At 39.2% G+C, this 22479-nt stretch overlaps 1 protein-coding gene across 1 annotated transcript in view; it reads right to left on the bottom strand.

Annotated features, from left to right (window-relative positions):
- KPNA3 (karyopherin subunit alpha 3) overlaps positions 1 to 22225 on the bottom strand; it is an 85562-nt gene extending 63337 nt beyond the window's left edge. Inside the window, exon 1 of the mRNA XM_036228554.1 lies at positions 21754 to 22225. Within this exon, the coding sequence (XP_036084447.1) occupies positions 21754 to 21822 (69 nt within the window). The 5' untranslated portion in view covers positions 21823 to 22225. The remainder of the gene's footprint in view (positions 1 to 21753) is intronic.
- Positions 22226 to 22479: the final 254 nt, after the last annotated feature.

Raw genomic sequence — 22479 nt, 5'->3', positions numbered from 1 at the left:
CACCTACTCCCTCTACAAATCTGTTTTAGATATCACATATATTTCCATCACTTCAATTACCAACTACATATTAATAACTGGATCATCTGGATTTATTTCCTGATAAGTTCTGCAAAAATGCAATTATGTGTAACTTTTCAGTAAGGCTATAAACACAACACATGTTTATAACTAGGAAACATCGAATCTGGTGTTTAAAATAGTACAGTATATTGTTTCGTCTGTCTATATATAGTCCGGGTTGTGATTAGTCAATATATCACGGAACCATTACTCTTTTTTTTTTTGGTATAATAGCTTTGAAATATAATTCACATGCCATACAATTCAACCATTCAAAGTGTACAACTCAATAGTTTGTATGTTCAGAGATGTACGACCATCATAAAAATCAATTTTAAAGTATTTTCATGACTAAAAAACGATTACCAGTCACCCCTCCTTCACTCCACCCATCCTCCCACCCCAATTCTACATAACCACTAATCTTTATAGATTTGTTTCTTCTGCTGGACAGTCAGGTAGATGGAATCATACAGCATGTGTTTTTAGGGAGTGTATGATCTAAGCATAATGTTTTCAAGGTTCATCTATGTTGTTATCTTTTACCGGCACTTCATTTTTATTGCTAAATAATACTCCATTGTAAGGATATACCATATTTTACCCATCCATCAGTTGAGAGACATTTGGGTTGTTTCTACTTTTTGACTATTATAAATAATGTTACTATGAATACGTTTTTGTGGGCACATATGCTTTTATTGGGGGGGGCAGTATAAGTAGGAAAGGAATTACTTGGTCATATAGTAACTTAATGTTTAACCTTTTGAGGCTGCCAAACTGTTTTTCCAAGTGGTAATACCGTCCTACAATCCCAACAACGATCATAGGGGTTTCAATTTCACTACATACATCCTCATCAACACTTGCGATTATGTTTTTATTATTTTAGCCAACCTAGTGGGTTTCCCGAAGAAGCATCTCATTGGGTTTTGATCTGCATTTCCCTAATGACCAATGTTTAGCATCTTTGCATGTGTTTACTGGCCATTTATCTTCTTTGAAGAAATGTCTTTTCAATTCTGTTGCCCATTTTTTAATTGAGTTGTCTTTTTATTACTGAGTTTTAAGAGTTTTTCATATATTCTAAATACAACTCCCTTATCAGGTATGATTTATAAATACTTCCTTTCATTCTGCAAGTTTCACACACATTTTTAATTTGAATGGAATCCAATTTATCTACTTCTATATAGATGCTTGTGCCTTTGATATTGTTGCTAAGAAACCACTGCTTACTCCAAGGTCACAAAAATTTATAGCTATTTTTTTTTCTCCTAGACTTTTTAATGTTAGCTCTTACATTTAGGTCTTTGATCCATTCTGAGTTAATTTTTGGTAATGTAAGGTGGGGCTCAAGTTCATTTCTTTACATGAAGATATCTAGTTCGGTTGTTCAAACACTACTTGTGGAAAAGACTATTTTTTCCTGTTGAATTCTTTTGGCACTCTTGTCAAAAATCAATTTACTATAAATTTAAGTTTACTTCTAGACTCTCAAATCTATTGCATTGATCTATATACTTAATTGTTAGATAGGACCAAGGTCTCAACATCTGGGTGGTTCTTACAAAATGCTATTCTTGCTAAATGTTAAAATGTAGCACAGTATTTTGCAGATGCAGCTGTTAACTAAATGAGTTTGACAGAACTCAACCAGATAAGTACAGCCAACTGCAAAGAAGAAATCAACATATAATTAACCAAATAGTATATATAAGTAATGGCTAAGCTTTCCCTTGGGGAGACAGAACTCTGGATGTGAATCTCCTGTCTCTTTCATTTGCTGCAAGGAAATGAAGCTACTTAATATATAGTTCCTGAAGAACACCTCTGATGCAAACAGCAACCCCCTTGAGTTCCGTGACAAATCTTTACTTCTTCAGGTTTCACCATTTCCCATAAGATCATTTAGAATCGCATTTACTCATCGCTTGTAAGCTTCTCCCCAGCAATCCCTGCCCTGCTTCCACCCAATGAATGCACTTTATGGAGCACCCACAGCCAGGGTGGTATTCATGATGGGAAATGGGAATAGCACCTAAGCAGTTTCCTGAACAACAAGGTTCCCACCAGACAGGCCGTACCACTTTCACTGAGGAGGCCCATGGCTCCCACTGGAGGTGAACTGGGACAAGTAAGAATGAACAGGAAAGTTTGGCTGTGGGACTGAGAGGCCAGTCTATGTGGCTAATGGTGTACAGATATACTTGTGGTTATATGGGAAATAGTACCAGCTTAACCTATGAGCCAAAAATGAAGCAGGTTCTGTAGGCTGTTTAAATGCATGACGTTCCCAAAATACCCATAGTTTTTAGAAAAAGTTACTATTCATTCGTATACAAGACTCCCACTGCTTCCCTTCCTTGGAAGGATAAAAGGGAAAATTTAAATTTTACCAAAGGTGTGGTAACCGAGGCCAAATAAAAATTGACATAGAAAGCAAAGAATCCATGGTTTGGGGGTATGAAGTGATACACTCCTTCAGAGATCTTGTTTTAAAAAAAAGCGCGGGCACGGCTGAAAGAAGTGGTTTCCACTCTTGGTCACGCATCAGAATAAACTAGAAAGCTTTTTTAGAATCACAGATTCCTGGACCCCATGCCAGGCCTACTGACAGTGACAGCTACAAATCTATTTTTTACAATGTTCTCCAAAAAATTCTGATGGGCAACAAGTTGAAGAAACCCTGTTTTAAGAAAAAAGACACCCTGGTAATCAAGGCTGTTTTCCAAGCCATGGTGGAACACCTGTATGTGTCCAGAAATACAGAAAGAATGCTTCAAGCAATAAGCCACAGCAGACCCTGAGGGCCCAGGGAGTGAAACTACCCTGAATACCTGCTTCAGATCCCAGATGCTCAGGTTATGCATGGAAAGTTACGAAAGACAGCGGCTGGGGCCTACCAACCCCACTTCCCAGTTGGCAGAGGTGGTCTTTATTGTTTTTAACAACAGGGATGTGGCAGAAGAAAAAAAAAGGAGAAGGAAAGAAGAAAAAGAAAGCTGCTTTTCTGGGTGTCGCGCTCCAAACTTTGGGTAATCTGAAGATGAGGGGAAGAAGACTACCGTGGGTGAATAACCCTGACCCCCACTGTGGGACCAGGCAAAGGCACCCAGCGAAGCTGGAGCCTAACCAATGTGCATACTGCAAACAAGAGAGACAATGGAAGAGACAGTGTCCTGACCGTCCTCAGAGAAGAAAAGGGAGGAGAAGCTCTTAATTCTTTGCAGTTACCTCAGATGGAAGATGATGGGCTGATGGGGCCAGGGGGCTCCCCTTCGTCTCCAAAAGATAACATTTCAATCTCCCATGAGAAGCCCTGAGTTACTCTAAATATAGAAGAGGAGAAAACTGAATTTCTACTGATACTGGAGCCACTTACTGTGTTCTTACTACTCAGACGGGCCCCCTCTCACAATGGTAATGTAATATTACAAACGAATAGATGTCATGGCTCTACTCCATCAGGTCCCCAAAGACCAGGGATTCTCGACCAGGTTAACCCAGCTGTTTGGGCACAAGGAAAAGTCAGAAGGCAATCCTGTTAAAGTAGCACTCAAACAAGCAGACCAGTGGCCCAGGGTTAAACAAAACCCCTTGACACCTAAGGCGAAAATGGGGATGGCCCCATTCTAAAAGTACTTCTCAAACAGGGACTCATTCCGCCTTGTCAGTCACCCTGTCACATTCCCATCCTTCCTGTTAAGAAATCAGAGACAGGAGAATATAGATTTGTACAAGACTTTACAGCCATGAATGAAGCAGTAAGGTAGTTCTAACCCCTATAACTTGTTAGCCAATCTCCCAGGAAAAGCAAGCCATTAGCAAACTGAAAAAATGTGGTTTATCGATGGTAGTAGCTTTATAGCCAGTGGAATTAGGAGGTCAAAGTAGGCAGTGATACCCTTATTCAACACAATTGAAGCAGGAGCTCTTCCACCTAGAACCTCTGCTCAAAAAGACCCTGGCCACACTGTGCCAGGAAACCCATGAGTCCTGGCTTAAATTACTACCAATTGCCCTGATCTAGAACAGGGCAGCACCTAAAGGAACACTTAAATTAAGTCTTTTTCACTTATAAATAGTAGGAGCCCTTTTTGGGCTCCTCCCAAATTTTAGGATGCCTGGACCCACTTATAGAATAGGCTATTCCACACCCGTATGATTCAGCAATCTGGATATATTTATGGACAGGTCCTCGTTTGGTGTTACAAGATAGAGCTTTCTGGACACATCACTCTCGAGTGAAGCCAGCTCTACTATCCAGTAAGAACAAAGAATCAGATCCACAGTACTCCTGTGAACCTGGCTGACCTCAAGCTTCTCTTCCAAAGACAAGATATGTGATGCCCAATAGCTCCTGTTCTCAGGAATCCCAGAACCTAGGGGACCCAAGATTTTCACAAGTCAGGAAGCCAGAAAATTTCACTCCTCTAACTTAAAGAGGTACTCTGCTCATATTCAGGAAGAAGCAGTTACAAAAGTATGACCCTTGTCCCCATTCCCTCAAGAATGAGGAGTGAAATATCTTGGGGAAAATGTTAGCTAGGACAAGAGTCTCATGATCTAGGTGGTTCTTACTAAATGCTCTTTTTGCTAAACGTTAAAACGTAGCACAGTTTTTGTAGAAGCAACTATAAACAGGATGAGCTTGAAAGAACCCAATAGATAAGTGTTGCTAAAAGTGTCTATAAGTAATGGCTAAGCCTCCCCTTGGGGGGACAGAGCTTTGGATGTGAGTCCTCTGTCTCCTTTACTTATTGCTAGTAAATGAAACTACCTAATGCTATCACATCTAGCTCTTGAACAGAACACCCCAAGCAGTGAAACCCTTGAGTTCAATAACATTCTTATACCAGTACTGCACATGAAGACTTCATTCAAGAATAAGCCCCCAACAAAATATCAAATTAGTTAAAATGGAATTAGAGAAATTATCCACACCAGCTGATGACAGTTGATGTGCACAACTAAAAAAAATTTTTAAGCTGCTACCTACAAAAAAATGAATAAAATGTGTGATGCGGGCAGGGATGGAATATCTATGGAAGTTCAGTTTCTGAAAAGGAAAGGCAGCCAGAGTGGACAGATATCAGATTTGAATCATCCCTTCAACTGTAGCTCCCTTTAGCTGGCGTCATTTAAATAAACTGCTGTATTTGTAAATAAACAGATTTTGGTACATTCTGTAAGCCCAACAACACTGGGAATTTAAGTAGCTTAAAACTTAAAGCCCAGATCTCTCTTTGGAGTTGAAGTGTCTCCTGAATTATTCTCCCAGAAAACCCCACAAGTTCCTTAATATATTCAATACTGAGCTCATCAATCTCATTTCACCTATTGTTTTTGCCCTATCTATAGATAATAGCTCTATTTAAAAATGGGATATTAAACTACCTCAAAAAGTATCTGAAAATTAAACCAGATAAACCTTAACAAAAGCACCTAGCACAGCTTGTATCAAAAAGCAGGTAGTCATCAATGTTCATTTTCCTTTTCTACAGATTGTAACTGCATTTTCAATCTTAAATTCCATCAGTTCTCCTGCCTACTGAGTTTTTATGATGGAAGGCCATTAATAGACACTTGCTTGTCTATTAAGAGAACAACTTCTAGGCTAAATGTAGAGCAAAATGGGCTCCCTCCACAGCTGCACAGGAACCATGAATTCTAGATTTTATCCAACTGAAAGACATATTCCAACTTAGAGCAGTGCTGGCTATCTAGTTTATTCTTTAATCTTTCTAGCCTTTAAATACGGGTTACATTGTGTGGGATCATTAGAAGCACCGAGTTCTGCCTGAGAGTGTTAAAGCAATTTCCCATAAGAGATGACATTTCTTAAGTGATGTTTTCCACAAAGATACAGTTTACGAACTTGAAACTTACTAACATTGCTCTTTCAAAAACAACTACAACAACTTAGATTCTAAATATCAGAACATTAAGTTATATTAAATTTGCTATTTAAATGCATTCACCTCTGGAAGACAAGCATTATTTTGATCTAAACAGTCTTGTCTAGTATGGGAAATTAAGAATGAATAGGACAATTCAAAGCTCCTTCCCTTAAGTCCCACTGGTCTGTTAGCTACAGTTCAAAAAATATAGCAGGTGGTTGGGAAATTTAAGAGTAAACCTAATATCAAAAAATTAAAACCTGTTTTGACTCCCCCAAAAATGTTTCCATTCCACTGCAGACAGAAAATCTCATTGCATCCATAGTCCTAGATATCAACTAAAATTTTTAAAAATTGAGGAGGGACATGAGATTTTTTTCACTTGATAAATGATTCTGCAATGAGATTCCTTTAAAAAATTTACAGGAATTTTAAACACACACACACACACACAAGTTCATGCATAGTATAGCAGATTGCTAAACATTTGGGCCGATTTTACATGCAAATTTTAAGGCTCGCTCCCTTTACAGCTTAGAGTCTTCCAGGATTTCTTTCCTAAGTTTCTGGCTACTCTGTCAGGCTAGAACTCTGTAGTCTGATATGGCAAGCCAATAATAAGTGGGAAGATTACGGAATGACCTCAGACAATAACCCATCAACTCACGAATTTTATCAGACAGTCTAATAGGCTCCCCTCCAGTTTCCGTTGGCTTTTGATCACTCTCCAGTGCCTTTAAATGAAAAATTTAATGTTTTGTCCAGATCTTATCATTGTTAAGTAATTCTATGGTACTGCATCATTACTAGAACTCTATGTTATTATTATTATATACAGTTTTCCATTGTGAAATGCCTTCATTAGGTAATTTGTACTAATATTAAGTATAATTTACCTTTTCCTTTCAATAAGTTTTATTCAGATAAAATTCAAATGCCTTAAAATTCGCTCCTTTAAAGTGTAAATTCAGTGGGTTTTAGTACATTCAGAGTTGTGCAACCAGTACCATCATCTAATTTTAGAACTTTTTCATCGCCACAAAAAGAAACCACATACCCTTTATGATTCATCCTCCATACGTCTACTCCACATCCCCTGGCAATCACTAATCTACTTTTTATATCTATGGATTTGACTGCCTGGACATTTCATATAAATGGAATAATAATATGAGGCTTATTTTTGCTTGGGAGCTCTTAGAATTATGTTTTTGGGTTTCATCCATGTTGTAGCATTTATCAGTACTTCACTTCTTTTTGACCTGAATACTACACCTGGCACTTGAACAACAAGGGTTTAAACTGCATGTGTCCACTTGTATGTGGAGTTTTTTCTCAATAAGTATTCCCTCTGTATGCCTAGATTTACACCATTTTATATAAGGGACTTGAGAATCCTCAAATTTTGGTATCCACCAGGGGGTGTAGGTGTGGGAATGGCATCCTGGAATCAATCCTCTACAGATACAGAGGATGAATAAAGTTTCTGGGGAGTCAAAAGTTATACAGATTATTGACTGCATGGGGGTGTCGGCACCCCTAACTTCCACGTTGTTCAAGAGTCAACTGTATTCCACTGTATAAATATACCACATTTAATTTATCCATTCATTCAACAACTGATGGACACTGGGTTGTTTCCACTTTTTGGCTATTATGAATAATGCTACTATGAACATGTGTGTACATAATGTTTTCATATCTCTTGGATATATACCTAGGAATAAAACTGCTAGGTCACCAAGATAATCATGCTAAGCAAAATAAGCCAGACAAAGTTGAAAACCACATGATATCACTTATATGTGGGATATAAACCTAAAAGCAACAAGCAAACAGGACAAACAGACTCATGGACATGGACAATAGACTAGTGGTTACCAGAGGGGAGGGGGAAGGTAGCCGGGATAAAGGGGGTCAAATATGTGGTGACAGAAAGAAATCTTAACTATGAGTGGTGAATATATATATATACGCCTTACTGTTGAATTGTACACTTGAAACTTACTGGTTTTCATTAACCAATGTCACCATAAAAAAAAATATATAAAAATAAAAAAAAAAACTGCTGGGTCATATGGCAACTCTTACATTTGGAAGAACTGTCAAACCCTTTTCCGAAGTGGCTGCATTGTTTTATAATCCTACCAGAGATGTATGAGGGTTCCAATTTCTACGTACCCTTCTCAAGGCTTGTTATTATGTTTGTTTTAGCCACTCGAGTGCATATGAAGTGATACCTCATTGTGTTTTTGATCTGCACTTCCCTAATGACCAATAATGGTGAGGATCTTTTCATGTACGTAATGGCCATTTGCATAATTTCTTTAGAAAACTCTCTGTTAAGTCCTTGGTCCATTTTAAAACTGAATCTTGACTTTTTACTATTGAGTTATAGGAGTTCTTTATATATTCTAGATACAAATCCCTTACCAGATATATGATTTGCAAATATTTTTCCCATCTGTGGTTTGCCTCTTTACTTTCCTGATGATCTCATTTGAAAATCAAAGTTTTTAATTCTGATGAAGTCCAATTTAGAGATCATCTTTTGTCATTTGTGCTTTTAGTGTCATACTAAGAAAACACTGACTAATCTGAGGTAATGATGCTCTATACCTATGTTTTCTTCTGAGTCTTTTATAGTTTTAGTACTTACATTCAAGTCTTTGATCAACTTTTTGTATACAGTATGAGGTACATGCAGATATCGAGTTGGCCCAACACCATTTATTGGAAAGACTGTTCTTTACCTGTTACATTGTTTTGGCACCTTAACTGAAAATCAATTGACCCTCAGAAAAATCAATTGTAAATGTGAGAATTTATTTCTGGATTCTCAAGTCTATTCCATTGGTCTATATGTCTATTCTTATGCCAGTACCGCACAGTCTGATTACTCTTAAGTTTGTAGTAAGTTTTAAAATCACTAAGCACGAGTTCTTTGACTTTGTTGTTCTTTTTCAAGATTGTTTTGGTTATTTGGGGATCCCCTGCAAGTCCCTATCAATTTTAAAATCATTAGCAATATCTGTAAAAACAAACAAAACAAAACAAAAAGACAAAAGAAAAAAAGCAAGCCCCACTAGATTAAATGCCCCTTGAAGGCAGAGATCATAACCATGGTCTATATTCTGTAATTTTTCCCTCTGTATTCCAGAACTGGATTACTTTAGCTCCAAGTCTCTCAAATATCCCACTTTGCCAAAGTTTCAAAAGCTCAAAAGGGTACACAAAAATGTTTGTTAACCCCACATTCACAAAATTTAGAATGCAATGACAAATATCCAGCCATTATAGAACTCTAACATTCAATCCTTTATTCCAAGCAAAAACACATCCGCAGAACTCAAAGCATAACAGAAAACCATACTATTGCTACAGTGCTAAGAGCCACAGTCTGACGGTAACTTTAAATTCTGCAAGAGGAGTAAGGAAGTGTTTAAAATTATTGTCACTCCTACAAAAGGATTTAAGTCAATAAGACCTTAATCTCATATAGAAGTAAATTTGCATTTTATCATTAAATAGTATGACAGTCTTAACTGGAAATTACCAGTTTATAAACTTTCTCCCTAAAACTTATAAATATATCTGAATACTGAAATTACCTTATTTAGAATCATGATTTATATTTTCATCTTCTCTTCCGCTTTCAAATACATTTAACTTTTAAAGAAAAAAAAACTGGAAGTATAATATGTGAATAGATAATTAAACATAATCTATTCCAGTTTACCTGTCTTACTGCAGCCCATCCTGACCTCTATCTGTACTTCTCCAAATCCTTTCCACCTGAAGCTCCTTCAAAATCTAACCCACAACATATCTCTTCACCTCCCTAACACCCACCTCCTCACTTAACCTAGGCTCAATCACTTACTTTTTTTCTAGCCAGGTCCTTAAGTCTCTTTTGCTCAGGTTTCTTCAATTTAGCCTATAACCAGTAGTTAACCTCACACTTCTAATAAGAAACAACAAAAAGCTCTCTTAAACCTACTTCCTCCTCAAGCTAAACTGTGGTCCTTTCTTCCTATGACTACCAACTTACAAATTGAGTTTCCACAGACTGGTTCTACCACTTAAACTCCAACTCATCCCTTGCCCCATCATAATCTAGCTTCCAGCTTCCACCACTCTCTGGGCTTTCTACTTCTCTCTGGACCCCCAGTGCCAAATAAAAGGAACAGCTTATTTCAGGTCCTGATCATACCTTTCCTCTCTGCAGCATTTGATATTGCAACTACTGCCCCTCCCTCAGGAAATTCTCCTGCCCTAAATTCTGATACACCACTTTGCTGTACGCTTCCTAATAGCTCATTCCCTAAAAACGATATGGTTCCTGCAGTTCTTTCTTCCCCAGTCCTCTTTCCTTCTTATTCCTGTATTATCATCTTAAGCACTCTAATCATTGCTTGAACTATTTTCCAAATCTTCATTCACTACTGCCCACGTCATCCTAGAACAGGGGGAAGCAAACTATGGACTGTGAGCCAAATCCAGCCTATAAGCCAAATCTAGCCCTCCACCTCATTTTGTAAATAAGGCTTTATTGCAACAGTCATAACCATTTGTTTGCATATTGTCTATGGCTGCTTTCATGTTCACAGCAGGTGAGTAATTGTGACATAAACAGTATGGCCCTCAAAGCCTAAAATATTTAGGCTTTTAAAAATATGGCCCTTTCTTGAAAAAGTCTTCTAGCCTCTGTAAAATATGCCAAACAAATGGTCCTAATAACTTTTCCTGCCTTTGGACCCTAACACCAATACTATTAGCCAGACCATCCATTTCTGAGACCCACCCTCCCTCCCCAAGTACTATCTAACTGTTGTTCTCAAACTCTCTTCTCACCCTCATCAATCCTTCTCCTACAACCGAAGCCATAGTTCTAAATGCATAAAACCCACTTCCCCATTTAAAATCTCCCCAACGGGAGAGGTTTTTACAATCTGACCCCTGCCAATCCCATCCAACTTTCCAATCACTCCACCTATGAGAGATACTAAATTAGTTCCCTAAACAGATCATGCTGTTTCCTACTTCCAGGCCCACCCAAGAATTACTACCAAAGAAATACCTAGACATTTTTCTAGTTTCAGCCTAAGCACAATAATTTCCACGAAGCATTCCCTGACTGACTCACGCTGGGTCTTTCCCAACGTACTCTCTACATACTTCCAGTATAGTATTTGCTTTCACATCATTTCTGTACAACAAATCCTTAAGCAGGGTCCTTGGATGCAGAGTAGGAGAATGGTTTTTAAGGGTATTGGGTTTTAAGGTAGGAAATCTAAGACTGAATGCCAGTTCTGCCTCTTCCTAGTTGTATGTTCTTAATAAGCAAATTACTTAACTCATTTTCTTCATCTGTGTAATGGCAATTTTGTGAGGATTATTTAAGATTATTCTTATAAGCAGAGTGCCTTGTACATTCTGAATGCTCAACAATTAATTGGTTAACAATATTTTCACTGTTTTACCCTCACGCTTAGTTCAGAATTCAAATAACTGCTGAGTGCAAAGTAGTTCTGCACACATTATTTTCAAATGCACCCTGGATCTATCCATCTGAACAACATCAGGTTCCCAAAATTCATTATCTTTACTCTCAAACTGTTTCCATTAGAGTGACCAACTTGTTAAGATTTGCCTAGGACTTTCCTGGTTTGAACACTGCAAGTCCTATGTCCTGAGAACTCCTTCAGTCCTGGGAAAACCAGAACAAGTCAATCACCTTAAAGTCATGTTGCAAACCATAAAAACAGACTTGAATTAATTTAATAAACAAAGAGGGGAGGAGGGCAGGAGAATTTACTGGAAGACTATAGAGCAATTCCATAGAACCAAAGGAAAAGCTGAAGAATCTGATATATGAAAAACTCAGGATGAAAGCAAGCAACTCCACAAATCTAGGTGTCAGGGATGAATGGAAGACTTCTTCACAGTACTTCTGCCAGAATGAATTATTTAAGTCCCAGTATCAGCTCACTCAAAATTAAAATGGCAGGGACAACATTTGATTGGCCTAATTTGTATTATCCACAAAGGGTAAGACACCTTAACTAACCAGAGGCAGGAGAACTAAGATTAAAAACCCTACCAAGAGATACACAATGGCAGAACATCTTCCAAAGGCCAAATCAGAATGCTGTTTCCAAAAAGAAGAATGGATGTGATGTCACCATATCGACTGTTGCTTGAACAAGCCATGCCTTTAAGACTCCATGACATATTCAGTTATTCATATTTACTTTTTGTTTTGGCAAACTCCTACTCATCCTTCAAGACCTAGTTCAAGTGTGATCTGTGTAACCTTACTCAATCTCCCCAGGTATAGTCACTCCCTTTCTCTAAGCTCTCAAAGTACTTTGCAAATTACGTACCTGCATCACAGGTCTTATGCTATATCCTAAGTATATGCTTCAGTATCAGTCTCTCCCACTAAAATTAACTTCCCTAGAAAGAGGACAATATTATTCTTATTTATAATTGTTGGCATTAACAATGCCGGCCTGGCACATAGCAAATGGTAAAGAAGTGTTTAGTAAATCTGTTATTCAAGTTACTAGAATATCTGAAGCATCATATTAAAAGGGAAGAGGAGAGTTACTATAGGTAAACATGCTGACAATATCAAAGAGAAAGCTGTCAGACTGAAAGCAAGGGAAGGATAGGCAAAAAAAAAAAAAAAAAAAAATATGAAGAGCAAAAACTCCACAAGCATAGAAATTAAGGATGAAATTCTGAGAAACCTAAGACCCTGAAACCATCACTTAAGAGCAAAAACCAGTATCCATATGCATAATGGCGATTCTCTTCTTAAGTAAGAAAGTAAGTTATTTTCTAAATTATATTCTATTTAAGAGGGCAGAGAAATGTATAGGACATTTTCAGAAACACTAGCGTTTCAAAATAAAATTTGGTATGTAAACAAATTTACATACCAAATTTATAACCCAGAATACTCAACCATTCAAAATAAGTAATTCCAAGTAAATATAGTCATGATTTATTTTACCATATCTTAACTACTAATGTTGGTATCCTAGGCTGTGACAAATTTTTTCTTAATAGCAAAACTGCCACAAAGTATAGCTACATTTTCTTTATATTTTTAATACTGCTTTACCTTCAAAGTAAAGAAATAGAGACTTAGAAATGAGAATATTAGTTAAACCTTCTGCTAAGAAAACAAAAAGTCGACTTAGGAATGGTATCAGTCATGGAAAGAGAATGCCATTGCTTTTGAAGTTACATTTTCTAGATATATTTCCTAACTCCTTTACTAGATACCAAGAAATCAAGTTACCTTTTTTTTCCCACTTTGAATGTTATATCATATTTCACCAAACTCAGTAACTCTGACATCATGACATTAAACTCTTCTTTATCATCTGAACCCTCTGATCAATCTTAGCATTACTACTGAGATATTCTGAAGTACACAGCATCACCAATGGAAGTTTTTTTTAAATAAAAAAATGCTTAAACTGAAGATAATCAAGTCTTTGAAACTAATCTCCAGTTTGTAGAAAATCTGGAGGGTAGTAAGAAATAGGAGGAACAAGACACTACAAAGAAACAGACAAATCCAGTAATTAGGACATTCTATTAGGTCAAAGCATATGAGATAGCTGATACTTGGCTGTTTTCAACCTCAAAAAGGGCAATTTCATGTGGTTCAACTTAATCTAAGAAAATTGACCTTATTTCTTCCACATATTAATGGCATTTAAAAAATGATGATACGGCCAAAAGGTGGAAGCAACCCAAGTATCCATCAATGGGTAAACAAAACGTGGTACGTATATACAAAGGAATACTGTCAGCCATAAAAAGGAAGGAAATTTTGACACATGATACGATGTGGATGAACCTTGAAGACATTATGGTAAGTGAAAAAAGTCGGTCACAAAAGGACAAATATAACATGATTATATTTATATGAGGTTCCTAGAGTAGTTAAATTCATAAACACAGAAAGTGGAAGTAAGTTTCTAGGGGCTGGGGAGAAGGAAAATGCAGTTATTGTTCTAACAGAGACAGAGTTTCAGTTGGGGAAGATGAAAAAGTTCTGTAGATAGTGATGATGATTACACAGCAATGTGAATGTACCTAATGCCAAAAAACTGTACACTTAAAAGGGTAAATTTTACGTTATATATTTTACCACAATAAAAAACAAATGGTGGGAGGAGCCTGCTCTAGATTAAAGGAGATTTAAGAAACATATAACCAAATGTGACCTAATCTTGTGTAATCATGCTTCTAAAAACCAAATGTAAAAAAAAAAAAAAAAAAAATTAAGAAACAAGGGAAATTTAAATGTAGACTGGATTAAATGTTATTTGGAAAAAAATTGTGTCAGGGTGATGTACTATTTATGCAAGAACACATTCTTATTTTTTAGAAAAGTAGCCTGAAGTCTTCAGGAGTAAAATGCCATGTATTATATATGTAGATAAACAAAAGATGATGCAAATACAGCAAATTGTTACTTATTAAATCTAAGTGATATGCATATGAAATTAATATACTACCATCTCTAGTTTTTCTGTTATTAGAACATTTTTATAGTAAAAAATTTTTAAAAATTACTTCATTATGCATGTGTCTTATTCTCCCAGTGTTTTGCCTATTATAATAAGTTTGGACTTGATTTGAGAAACAGTAGGAAAAGGCACTAAAACATTAAAAGTGTCATTTAAAAATACACGTTAGAAAAACTATTGAGCTGGTGGTACACAGTATGGATGTATTCAGCCCCTGTAATAAATAGCAATGGAGATACATAGTTTTTGTCCTCAAAAAGTTCACAAACTAGTAGGAGTAAAATATAACTACAATGAGGAAAATATATTCATAGAGTTCTTCCAGGAACAAAGAAGGGTACCTAACTCACCCTGAGAATTCAGCAAGATTTCTCAGAAGAGCTAACTGCAGAGTTGAGTATTTAAGAGAGGTAGGAAATTAGCCAGGCAACAAGCAGCAGAAAGGCTATTCCAGTCAGCAAGATAGCCCTGAAAATAGAAATAGCATTGGCAAGCAGGGGAGGGCGAGATTCCAGATTATGTATAAGCATATAAGAAGTTCAGTGTTGCTAGAGATTAAAGGGGGGTGGGGAAGGTTGACCCTGGAGAAATAACCAGGTATCAGGTTCACTGAAAAAATCTCATAAATTGGAGTCAGAATGCCATTTTGGAAGCAACTTTTAAACTGCCAAGTAATAAGAAAAAAGGTCAAAAGCAGGCTGGAGGCAGTGGAATAGAGAGACAAGGCCAAAATTCAGAGACAGCACAGAGATTTAAGCTACATGACTGGCATCTGACTGAATGTGGAAGGTGAGGAAGGAGTCCAAGAAGCATCTCAAGTTTCAAGTGCAGGTCACAGCGAAAATGATGATGCCATAAACAGAAAAAAAAAAGAAAAACAAAGGCAGAGCACAGCTTTAAACACTTTGGGCTTAACAAACTGGTGTGATGCTCATGTGATTATTTTTCCAGTAAACAACTGAAACAGATTTAAATCTCTCCCATCCCCCCAATGAAATGATGGTTAAAACTAAGAGAGCTGCTGATGAGGGCAAGAAAAAGTCTATACAGAGTCACAGATAGAATCCCAAGACATACCCACACTCAGTGGATAGGAAAAAGTTGGCAAAGCCAACTACAGAAGAGTAATCAATGAACTAGCAGGACCAGGAAAGATTAGTTAATAAATTCAAGTAAAGATAATTATTGCGTATCTGCTATATGACAAGACATATAGATTCCTCAAACATTTCATGTTCTGCAAAACTGGGAGAGGAAAATACAGCAAGACAGTTGAGATAATAAGCACCATTAAGACAGAACATATGGTTAAATGGAGCCAAGAGGCAGAATATGGGTGAATGGGCAATGTGCATACTGCTGGACTTGCTGTGTTCAACTGTCTTTCAGTACTCCAACTGTGTTTGTGTTCAACTGCTGTTACTTGAGAGTGCTAAACAGTTAATATGCTGGTGAGAATTAAACATGAACCAACATGAATTATGGATTAACTAACATTATTCCTCTTTACCATTCAAGTATGAGTTAGTTCATGTTACAGAAATACATTATAGCAAAACAGACTGTCAAAGAACTGGGCGACAGTTGTCAATGCCTGTCAACACCAAAAGAAATTATTAATATCTTAAAATAATTTTGTACATTTCACTCCTAAATGTAGAGTGTTGTCAAGTATATCATCTAGTCTCTTTTCTCAAAGAGTATTTATTAAACTTTACGTACTGGTCACTAAATGACCAGTCAGAGCCCAAGGTCCCTACCCTCAGTGAGCTTGACAGAGCCCACATACTTTAACAGTTATACACATATAGAATTTGTTGTACATTACAGCAATTTATCCCAAGAGGAAATTTTACTTAGGAAAGGATTCCAGAGAAGGAAAAGAGAAGGAACTGACAGTACTAAGTATATTATTAGTCAATAAGGAAAGGCCCAATGGAGAACTCCTGAAGAGTTTTTTGAACTAGAATGACATGACACAGCAGAATTATAATCTTGTTATTCCAGAGATATAAGAAGGAGTTTGAACTGAGTTTGCCAGAGTGAGCCCCACTAAACAGATAGCAAAAGAAGGTATATAGGAGGATAGCACATCCAGAGGCATGGAGAAGAATTCGTACTGGTTACTTTACCATTTAAAGTCCTTTATCATTGCTGGCACAAAGGAGATATAAGGAAAAGTGATAAGTAAGGCAGAAAAAGTAGGGCCTTTTGTGGAATTATGTGTGGCATGCTAAGGACTTTTAATTTTATCCCAAAGGCAATGGGAATGATCTCACCAGGAAATGTTATACAAAAAGATATCTGAAAGATCAAGCCACAATACACACTGAGGAAGGCAGATACCAGAGGTCGGAGACCCAGCTACAGCACCGCACTTATACAGGGGAAAATGACAGGGGCCCAAACTTGGGAAGTGGTGGTAAGATTGGTAACAAAGGTAAAGACTGGAGGGCTCTCCCGAAGGCTAATGTAGAAAAGCAAAGGAAGGGAAGAGAATGGAGTCAAGGATAAAGTTTTAATTTTAAACAATTAGGTAGTACCACTTACCAATAGATGTTCCAGAAAGAGAGAAGCAAGGTTGGTAGAGCTAGCTGAATTTGCAAAGACTAAACATAAAGTTCGAGCATTAAACCCAAGAATATAGGTGACTATTTTTCACTGAAACCAATTAACTGGCTCCTTACTAATAAGAAAGTTTGCAAGAATGAAAAGGAAAAAAAGGCAATAAACTGAATGATAAATAGGATGTCAAAAAATTTTTATTATCAAGATTTTAAAATACCAAAATAGGAATTTCTGTGATACAGTCGAGATTTCTTAAATAGTTTCCCCATTAATTAATTTTCAGGTATGCTTCATCCAGGTCAAGCCGTAAGGTGTACTCAGCAGAGAGACAATACAGCACAGTGAGCAAGAGCTCTGGCTTCAGTGTCATGCAGCTTCACTATAAGTCTAGGCTCTGCCACTCACTCCTCCGATTTAGTTACTTAAGAATTGTAGGCCTCAAGTTTCCTCCTCAGTAAATGTGGATAATAATAGTACGTACTTCACAGGATTGTTGTGAAGACTAAATAAATAACACATATAAAAAAAAAAGCACTTGGTACAGGTATATTGTAAACACTCATTAAATGTTAAGATTTTTTAAAATAATTATTATTAGTTATTGTTACTGATAACAGTAACAGATACACAATAATTATTATTATTGTCCTTGAGATAAATGGGTGCAAGAAAAAGAAAAGCTAACCTGGACGGCAGTTACTTGAATGTTTGAGTTAAAAGTATTTATTAAACAGAACATTTCTTTTTTTTATTATTTTAGCATTTTATTATTAGTTTCAAGTGTACAGTACATTGGTTAGACATTTATATAGTGTATGAAATGATCCCCCAATTACTCTCCATCCCTCTGGCTCTACACCGAGCCATTACATTACTGCTGACTACATACCCTATGCCGTGCTCCCTATCCCTGTGACCATTTCTCAACTACTAATCTGTACTTCTTTAACTCTTCATACCTTTCTCCCACTCCTCACCCTCGACCCCACTTCCCTCTGGCAGTCACCAAACTTGTCCTCTGTATTTATGAGTCTGTTTTCAATTACTTTGCACTTTTTGTTTAAATGGAACATTTCTGTTTTGTGTACTTTTCTATAAATATATTTGAAAAGTTTTAAATATTTTTTAAAAAGGAAAAAACCTAAGAACCAATGCCTTACACGAAAAAGTCTTGTATTAAAACACGTATTCCGGACCAAATAAAAGTAATTATTTTCACTAAGTGTTTCCTAGTTTTAGCTACAAAATCCGTTTCCCAGACCTAAGCTCCAAACTGCTATCAGTGATAATCACTCCCTCCCCTACCTCTGTCTGTAAACCTCAAGATAACCTTTATCTCCTTTGTCTTCTGTGAGCTTTACACAGAAGGGGAAGAGAAAGGAAGGGGGAGGGGGAAGCAGGGGGAGAAGATACAAATCCTCATTCCATTAATGACCATGACCATCCTCAGTCTCAATTTTTTGGAATATTCCTCACTGCATACAGGATAACAGAACTATACCTCCGGAATTAATTCTAGATATTACTGTCAGTCACCTTTTTCCATTGCTCTGATCATATTATACCTTCTAACTCTACTCTGAAATAAATTCCTTCAGATCTCCCTCTCAAGAAGTTTACAAGCAACTCTTTGCCACAGTCATGTTCTCAGACCAACCACCACAGGCCATCTGGAAGTCTCATCGCTTCACTCCCTAATCTATTTTTTAAAAAACCTGGATCTTTTTTGCTAATTTCTCTTGTGCTTTGCTCAAATTTAGTGCAAACTTCCTATAAAAGTCACCGGCTTCTCTTCTATGAATCCATTCCTGACTGAATGACTATGAAATTTCTTTCTCAACCCACTCCCCACTCATAATTCCCTGGCATAACTCTACACCTTTATTTTCTTTAGAAAATGTGTATTTTATTCTTGCACATAGCAACTTATCTGTGTACCACATGGTTGTATAATATATAACGTTTTACCTTTTGTCTATCCCATATGTTAAAAGGTAGGATGAAGGATAGTCATTAAAGTGCACCTGACCATTTTGAAACAGCCTAATAATCATTTGTTAAGAGCTACATTGTATAAGTTTCTATTGTAATATAGTTTCTAATGGATAAGATTAAATTAGATATGGTGTCTAGTCTTAATTATACCTAAATCTACAATAAAGTCACTTGATCAGATCTGACCCCACTGTACCCTTGAGTCACATCTCTAGCACTCCCTTCTCTCTCAGCAGTCCTACTACATTCTCTCAGGACTCTTCAATTACTGCTCCCTCAGGTCTGGGATGCCTCTTCCTTGCCCTCTCCCCTTTCCTGGCAAACCTTTCATCCTTCAGGATCTACTCACTCCCATTCATCCACTAGGGATTAACCAGAAGATCTCCCTTGACTATTCAGCTCCAAGTCATACTATTCTTATGCATTCTCGGAATACACTTGTTGAATTATTATTGCTTTGTAATTATCAGTTTAGTTCTATCACTCCTACTGAACTGTAAACTCCTTGAGGTACAGACTAAATTTTATTCCCTTTCGTATCTTCAAGACCTCACATTGCCAGACACCTAATAAACACTTAGTGAATGAATGTTCATACCCACTTTGCATCCTTGTGCAGGCTACACAAGCATGCTTGAGTTTCCTCATCTAAAGTACTTTCCTCTTGTAAAGTGGAGATAACACTATACCTAGCCCATGAAGTTGTTATAAGGATTAAATAAGGTATCATGAAGCTCTTAGTATAATGTCTACCACATAGAACTACTATTGAATGCCTGTTATTTCATGCCTTAGTTACCCTATGTATGCTGGCAAGTGTAACCAATATTTTCAGGCTGACTTAGCAACCATGCATCCGGAAGTCACTGGTTACATTCTGGTCATCAGCAAATATTATGTACCTACTATGTGCAGGAGTCCTTACTAGGTATCGCTGAGCTCCCAGAACACAATAGAGACAAATAATAACACAAAAACTTGTACCAATATCCAAGAAAATAATGTTATTAGTTTCATACAAATAATATGGGTATTTTTCAGACTACGTAAGTTTTGCTTTAAAACAGGGGTAAGCTTCAAAAACAATTACTGATAGAATAAGTTCAAAATTAACTCCTACCATCTACTGGACTAATAACAGGAGACAGTTTCAAAATTTCTAGTTGCTACTCTGAAATTTCACTTTTGCTTAAAACTATTTCTCACAAAAGAAATTCAACCATGGTCAGGACAGAGAGAGAGAGAGAGAGAGAGAGAGAGAGGAAGAGAGAGAGAGAGAGATGACTTGTCTCATTCAAATGAGAATTCCACAGTATTTCCTTAAGTGTTTTTCTAATTAGTATGTAATTTTGTAGGTATCAAAAATGGCCTGGGTTTTTAGTTTTTCTACAAAACAGAATGCTGAATGGTAAACATTTTCCCCAACACTTTCTCTCTTTAACATAGGATAAAATGCACATTTCTTATTCACACTGGCCCCTTAGCAAGAATTGCAAAACTGCAAATCATGTCACCTAGTATTAGAACAGGAGACTGTGGGGTTAAAACCACTTTCCCCCTAACAAATCCGTAGGTCAGAGTCCCAGTGAAGTTTGTGCATTATATTACATTGCTTTTAGTAGCCGCAGAGAGACATCTAGCGCTGCCTCAATAAGCCGAGTTTGCAAATAGTACCTGCTAATGTCACCTTAATGAGACAATGGCAACATGCTGTATAGCAACGAACTGAGTGACCATATTAATGTTTACAGTTTTGCAACCACATGGAAATTCTACCAGCTTGAAGCAAGAGGTATATATATACAAGACCGTATGAATCTACGTATCCGATTTATTTCAGTAAAACATGTCAAAGAAAGCATCCTATGCACACTCCCACTACAAGTGAGAAATGCTAACAAAACAGGTCCTGGAAGCGGAGGGCGAACAACGTCTCTTTCAAAGCCTCAACACAATAGATGGTGAACTATTGTCCACCTTCGGCTTGCTCCAAATGCCAGCAGTAACAGGAGTACGATTGGAAGAGAGCACGACTGGTCAAAAGGACAGCAGTGGAATACAGGAAAATGGTCCAGGCGAACCCTCCCCTCCCCCACCCATCACCCTCAAACAAGTCAGTTACCCGGCTGGTCCCCACCCCCCTCTGCGGGCCGCCACCGCCCGCCTGGGCCCGGCTCGCAGGAGGTAGGCGCGGGGACCGGCAGAGCCGAGGCTCCATGTGCGGCAGCGTGAAAGGCACCGAGGAGGCTGCGCCGGCGAGAGGTTTCACGGGCAACGGGCGCGAGCCGCGGCCGCCCCCTCGGCGGTGCGGTCGACGGACTCCGGCCGCAGCATCCCGGGCCCGCGAGGCCCCAGCCCGCAGACCCCGCCTCAGCTCCACATCCCTTCCTCGCAGACAGCAGGCCGCGCCCGCGTGACGGGGCCGAAAACCCCGGCATTTCCCGGTCCCCGCGCCGGGAGCTCCGGAGGGTGGCTGGAGCCGGCCCGCGTCCCGCCGCCCGCTCCGCCCAGCCCCGGGCCGCGCTGACGGGAGGCGGCGGCCAACTCCGACCCACCGCGAGCCGGCGAGAGCCAGCCCGGCGCCGGCCCCCCGCCCCTCCCCGCCGCCGCGGGGCCGGCGCGGCCGGGCGGGCGAGCCGGGCGGGCCCAGACCGCGGAAGCGCACTCACTTCCACATCGCGGCCCTTGTTCTTAAAGCTCTTGATGCGATGGTTCTCCAAGCCGGGGTTCTCGGCCATGGCTGCGCGCGGCTCCAGCGGCGGCTACTCCTGCGGCTGCGGCGGCGAGTCTCGGTGCGGGAGGGGGAGGCTGAGGAGAGCGGGAGGGGAGGGAGGGGGTGGAGGAGAGGGGAGCACGTTCCGTGACGCCTCCAAGCGCGAGGTGGCAGCAGCGCCGGGGGAGGCGCAGGCCGAGTGCCGGGCGGGGCGGGAACCGCGCTGAAGACCCGCGCGCGCCCGGGTTGGCCGGGGTCACGTGCCCGGGGCGGCTCCGGGCCTAGACGCTCGCCCGGCTGGACGTGCTGGGTGTTTTGGGGATGACCCCTCCCCCGAGTAAGGCCTCCCCACAACCTCTCGGTGTTGCAAGTCATGTGCCACCAATACAGCCAGGCTTAGCGGCTTTTCCTTCTCCCCCCACCCCAGACGCCGAGCTGCGGGTGCAAACTACAGTTCCCAGCATGCCAGGCTCTGGCGGGGTAATTCTAGCCTCGACAGAACGAGTAGAAGGCCGGGAACCCTAAGCGCGCGGTTCTCCGCGTCCCGCGCTCGGAGAGCCCGGACTCGAAGCTCCTGCCTCAAGACCGCCTCTGGGCGGGGAAGTGGGAGGAGCTTCCCTGCAGATGGCATCTCGCGCCCTATTGGGATTGAGGGGGCGGTGCTTCTTTGGAGCCTCCCGAA

This window comes from Rousettus aegyptiacus, unplaced genomic scaffold (assembly GCF_014176215.1).
Source record: "Rousettus aegyptiacus isolate mRouAeg1 unplaced genomic scaffold, mRouAeg1.p scaffold_m13_p_11, whole genome shotgun sequence".
NCBI classification, from domain to species: domain Eukaryota; kingdom Metazoa; phylum Chordata; class Mammalia; order Chiroptera; family Pteropodidae; genus Rousettus; species Rousettus aegyptiacus.
Note: the sequence above shows the minus strand (reverse complement) of the source record. Positions and strands in the feature narration are given on the sequence as shown.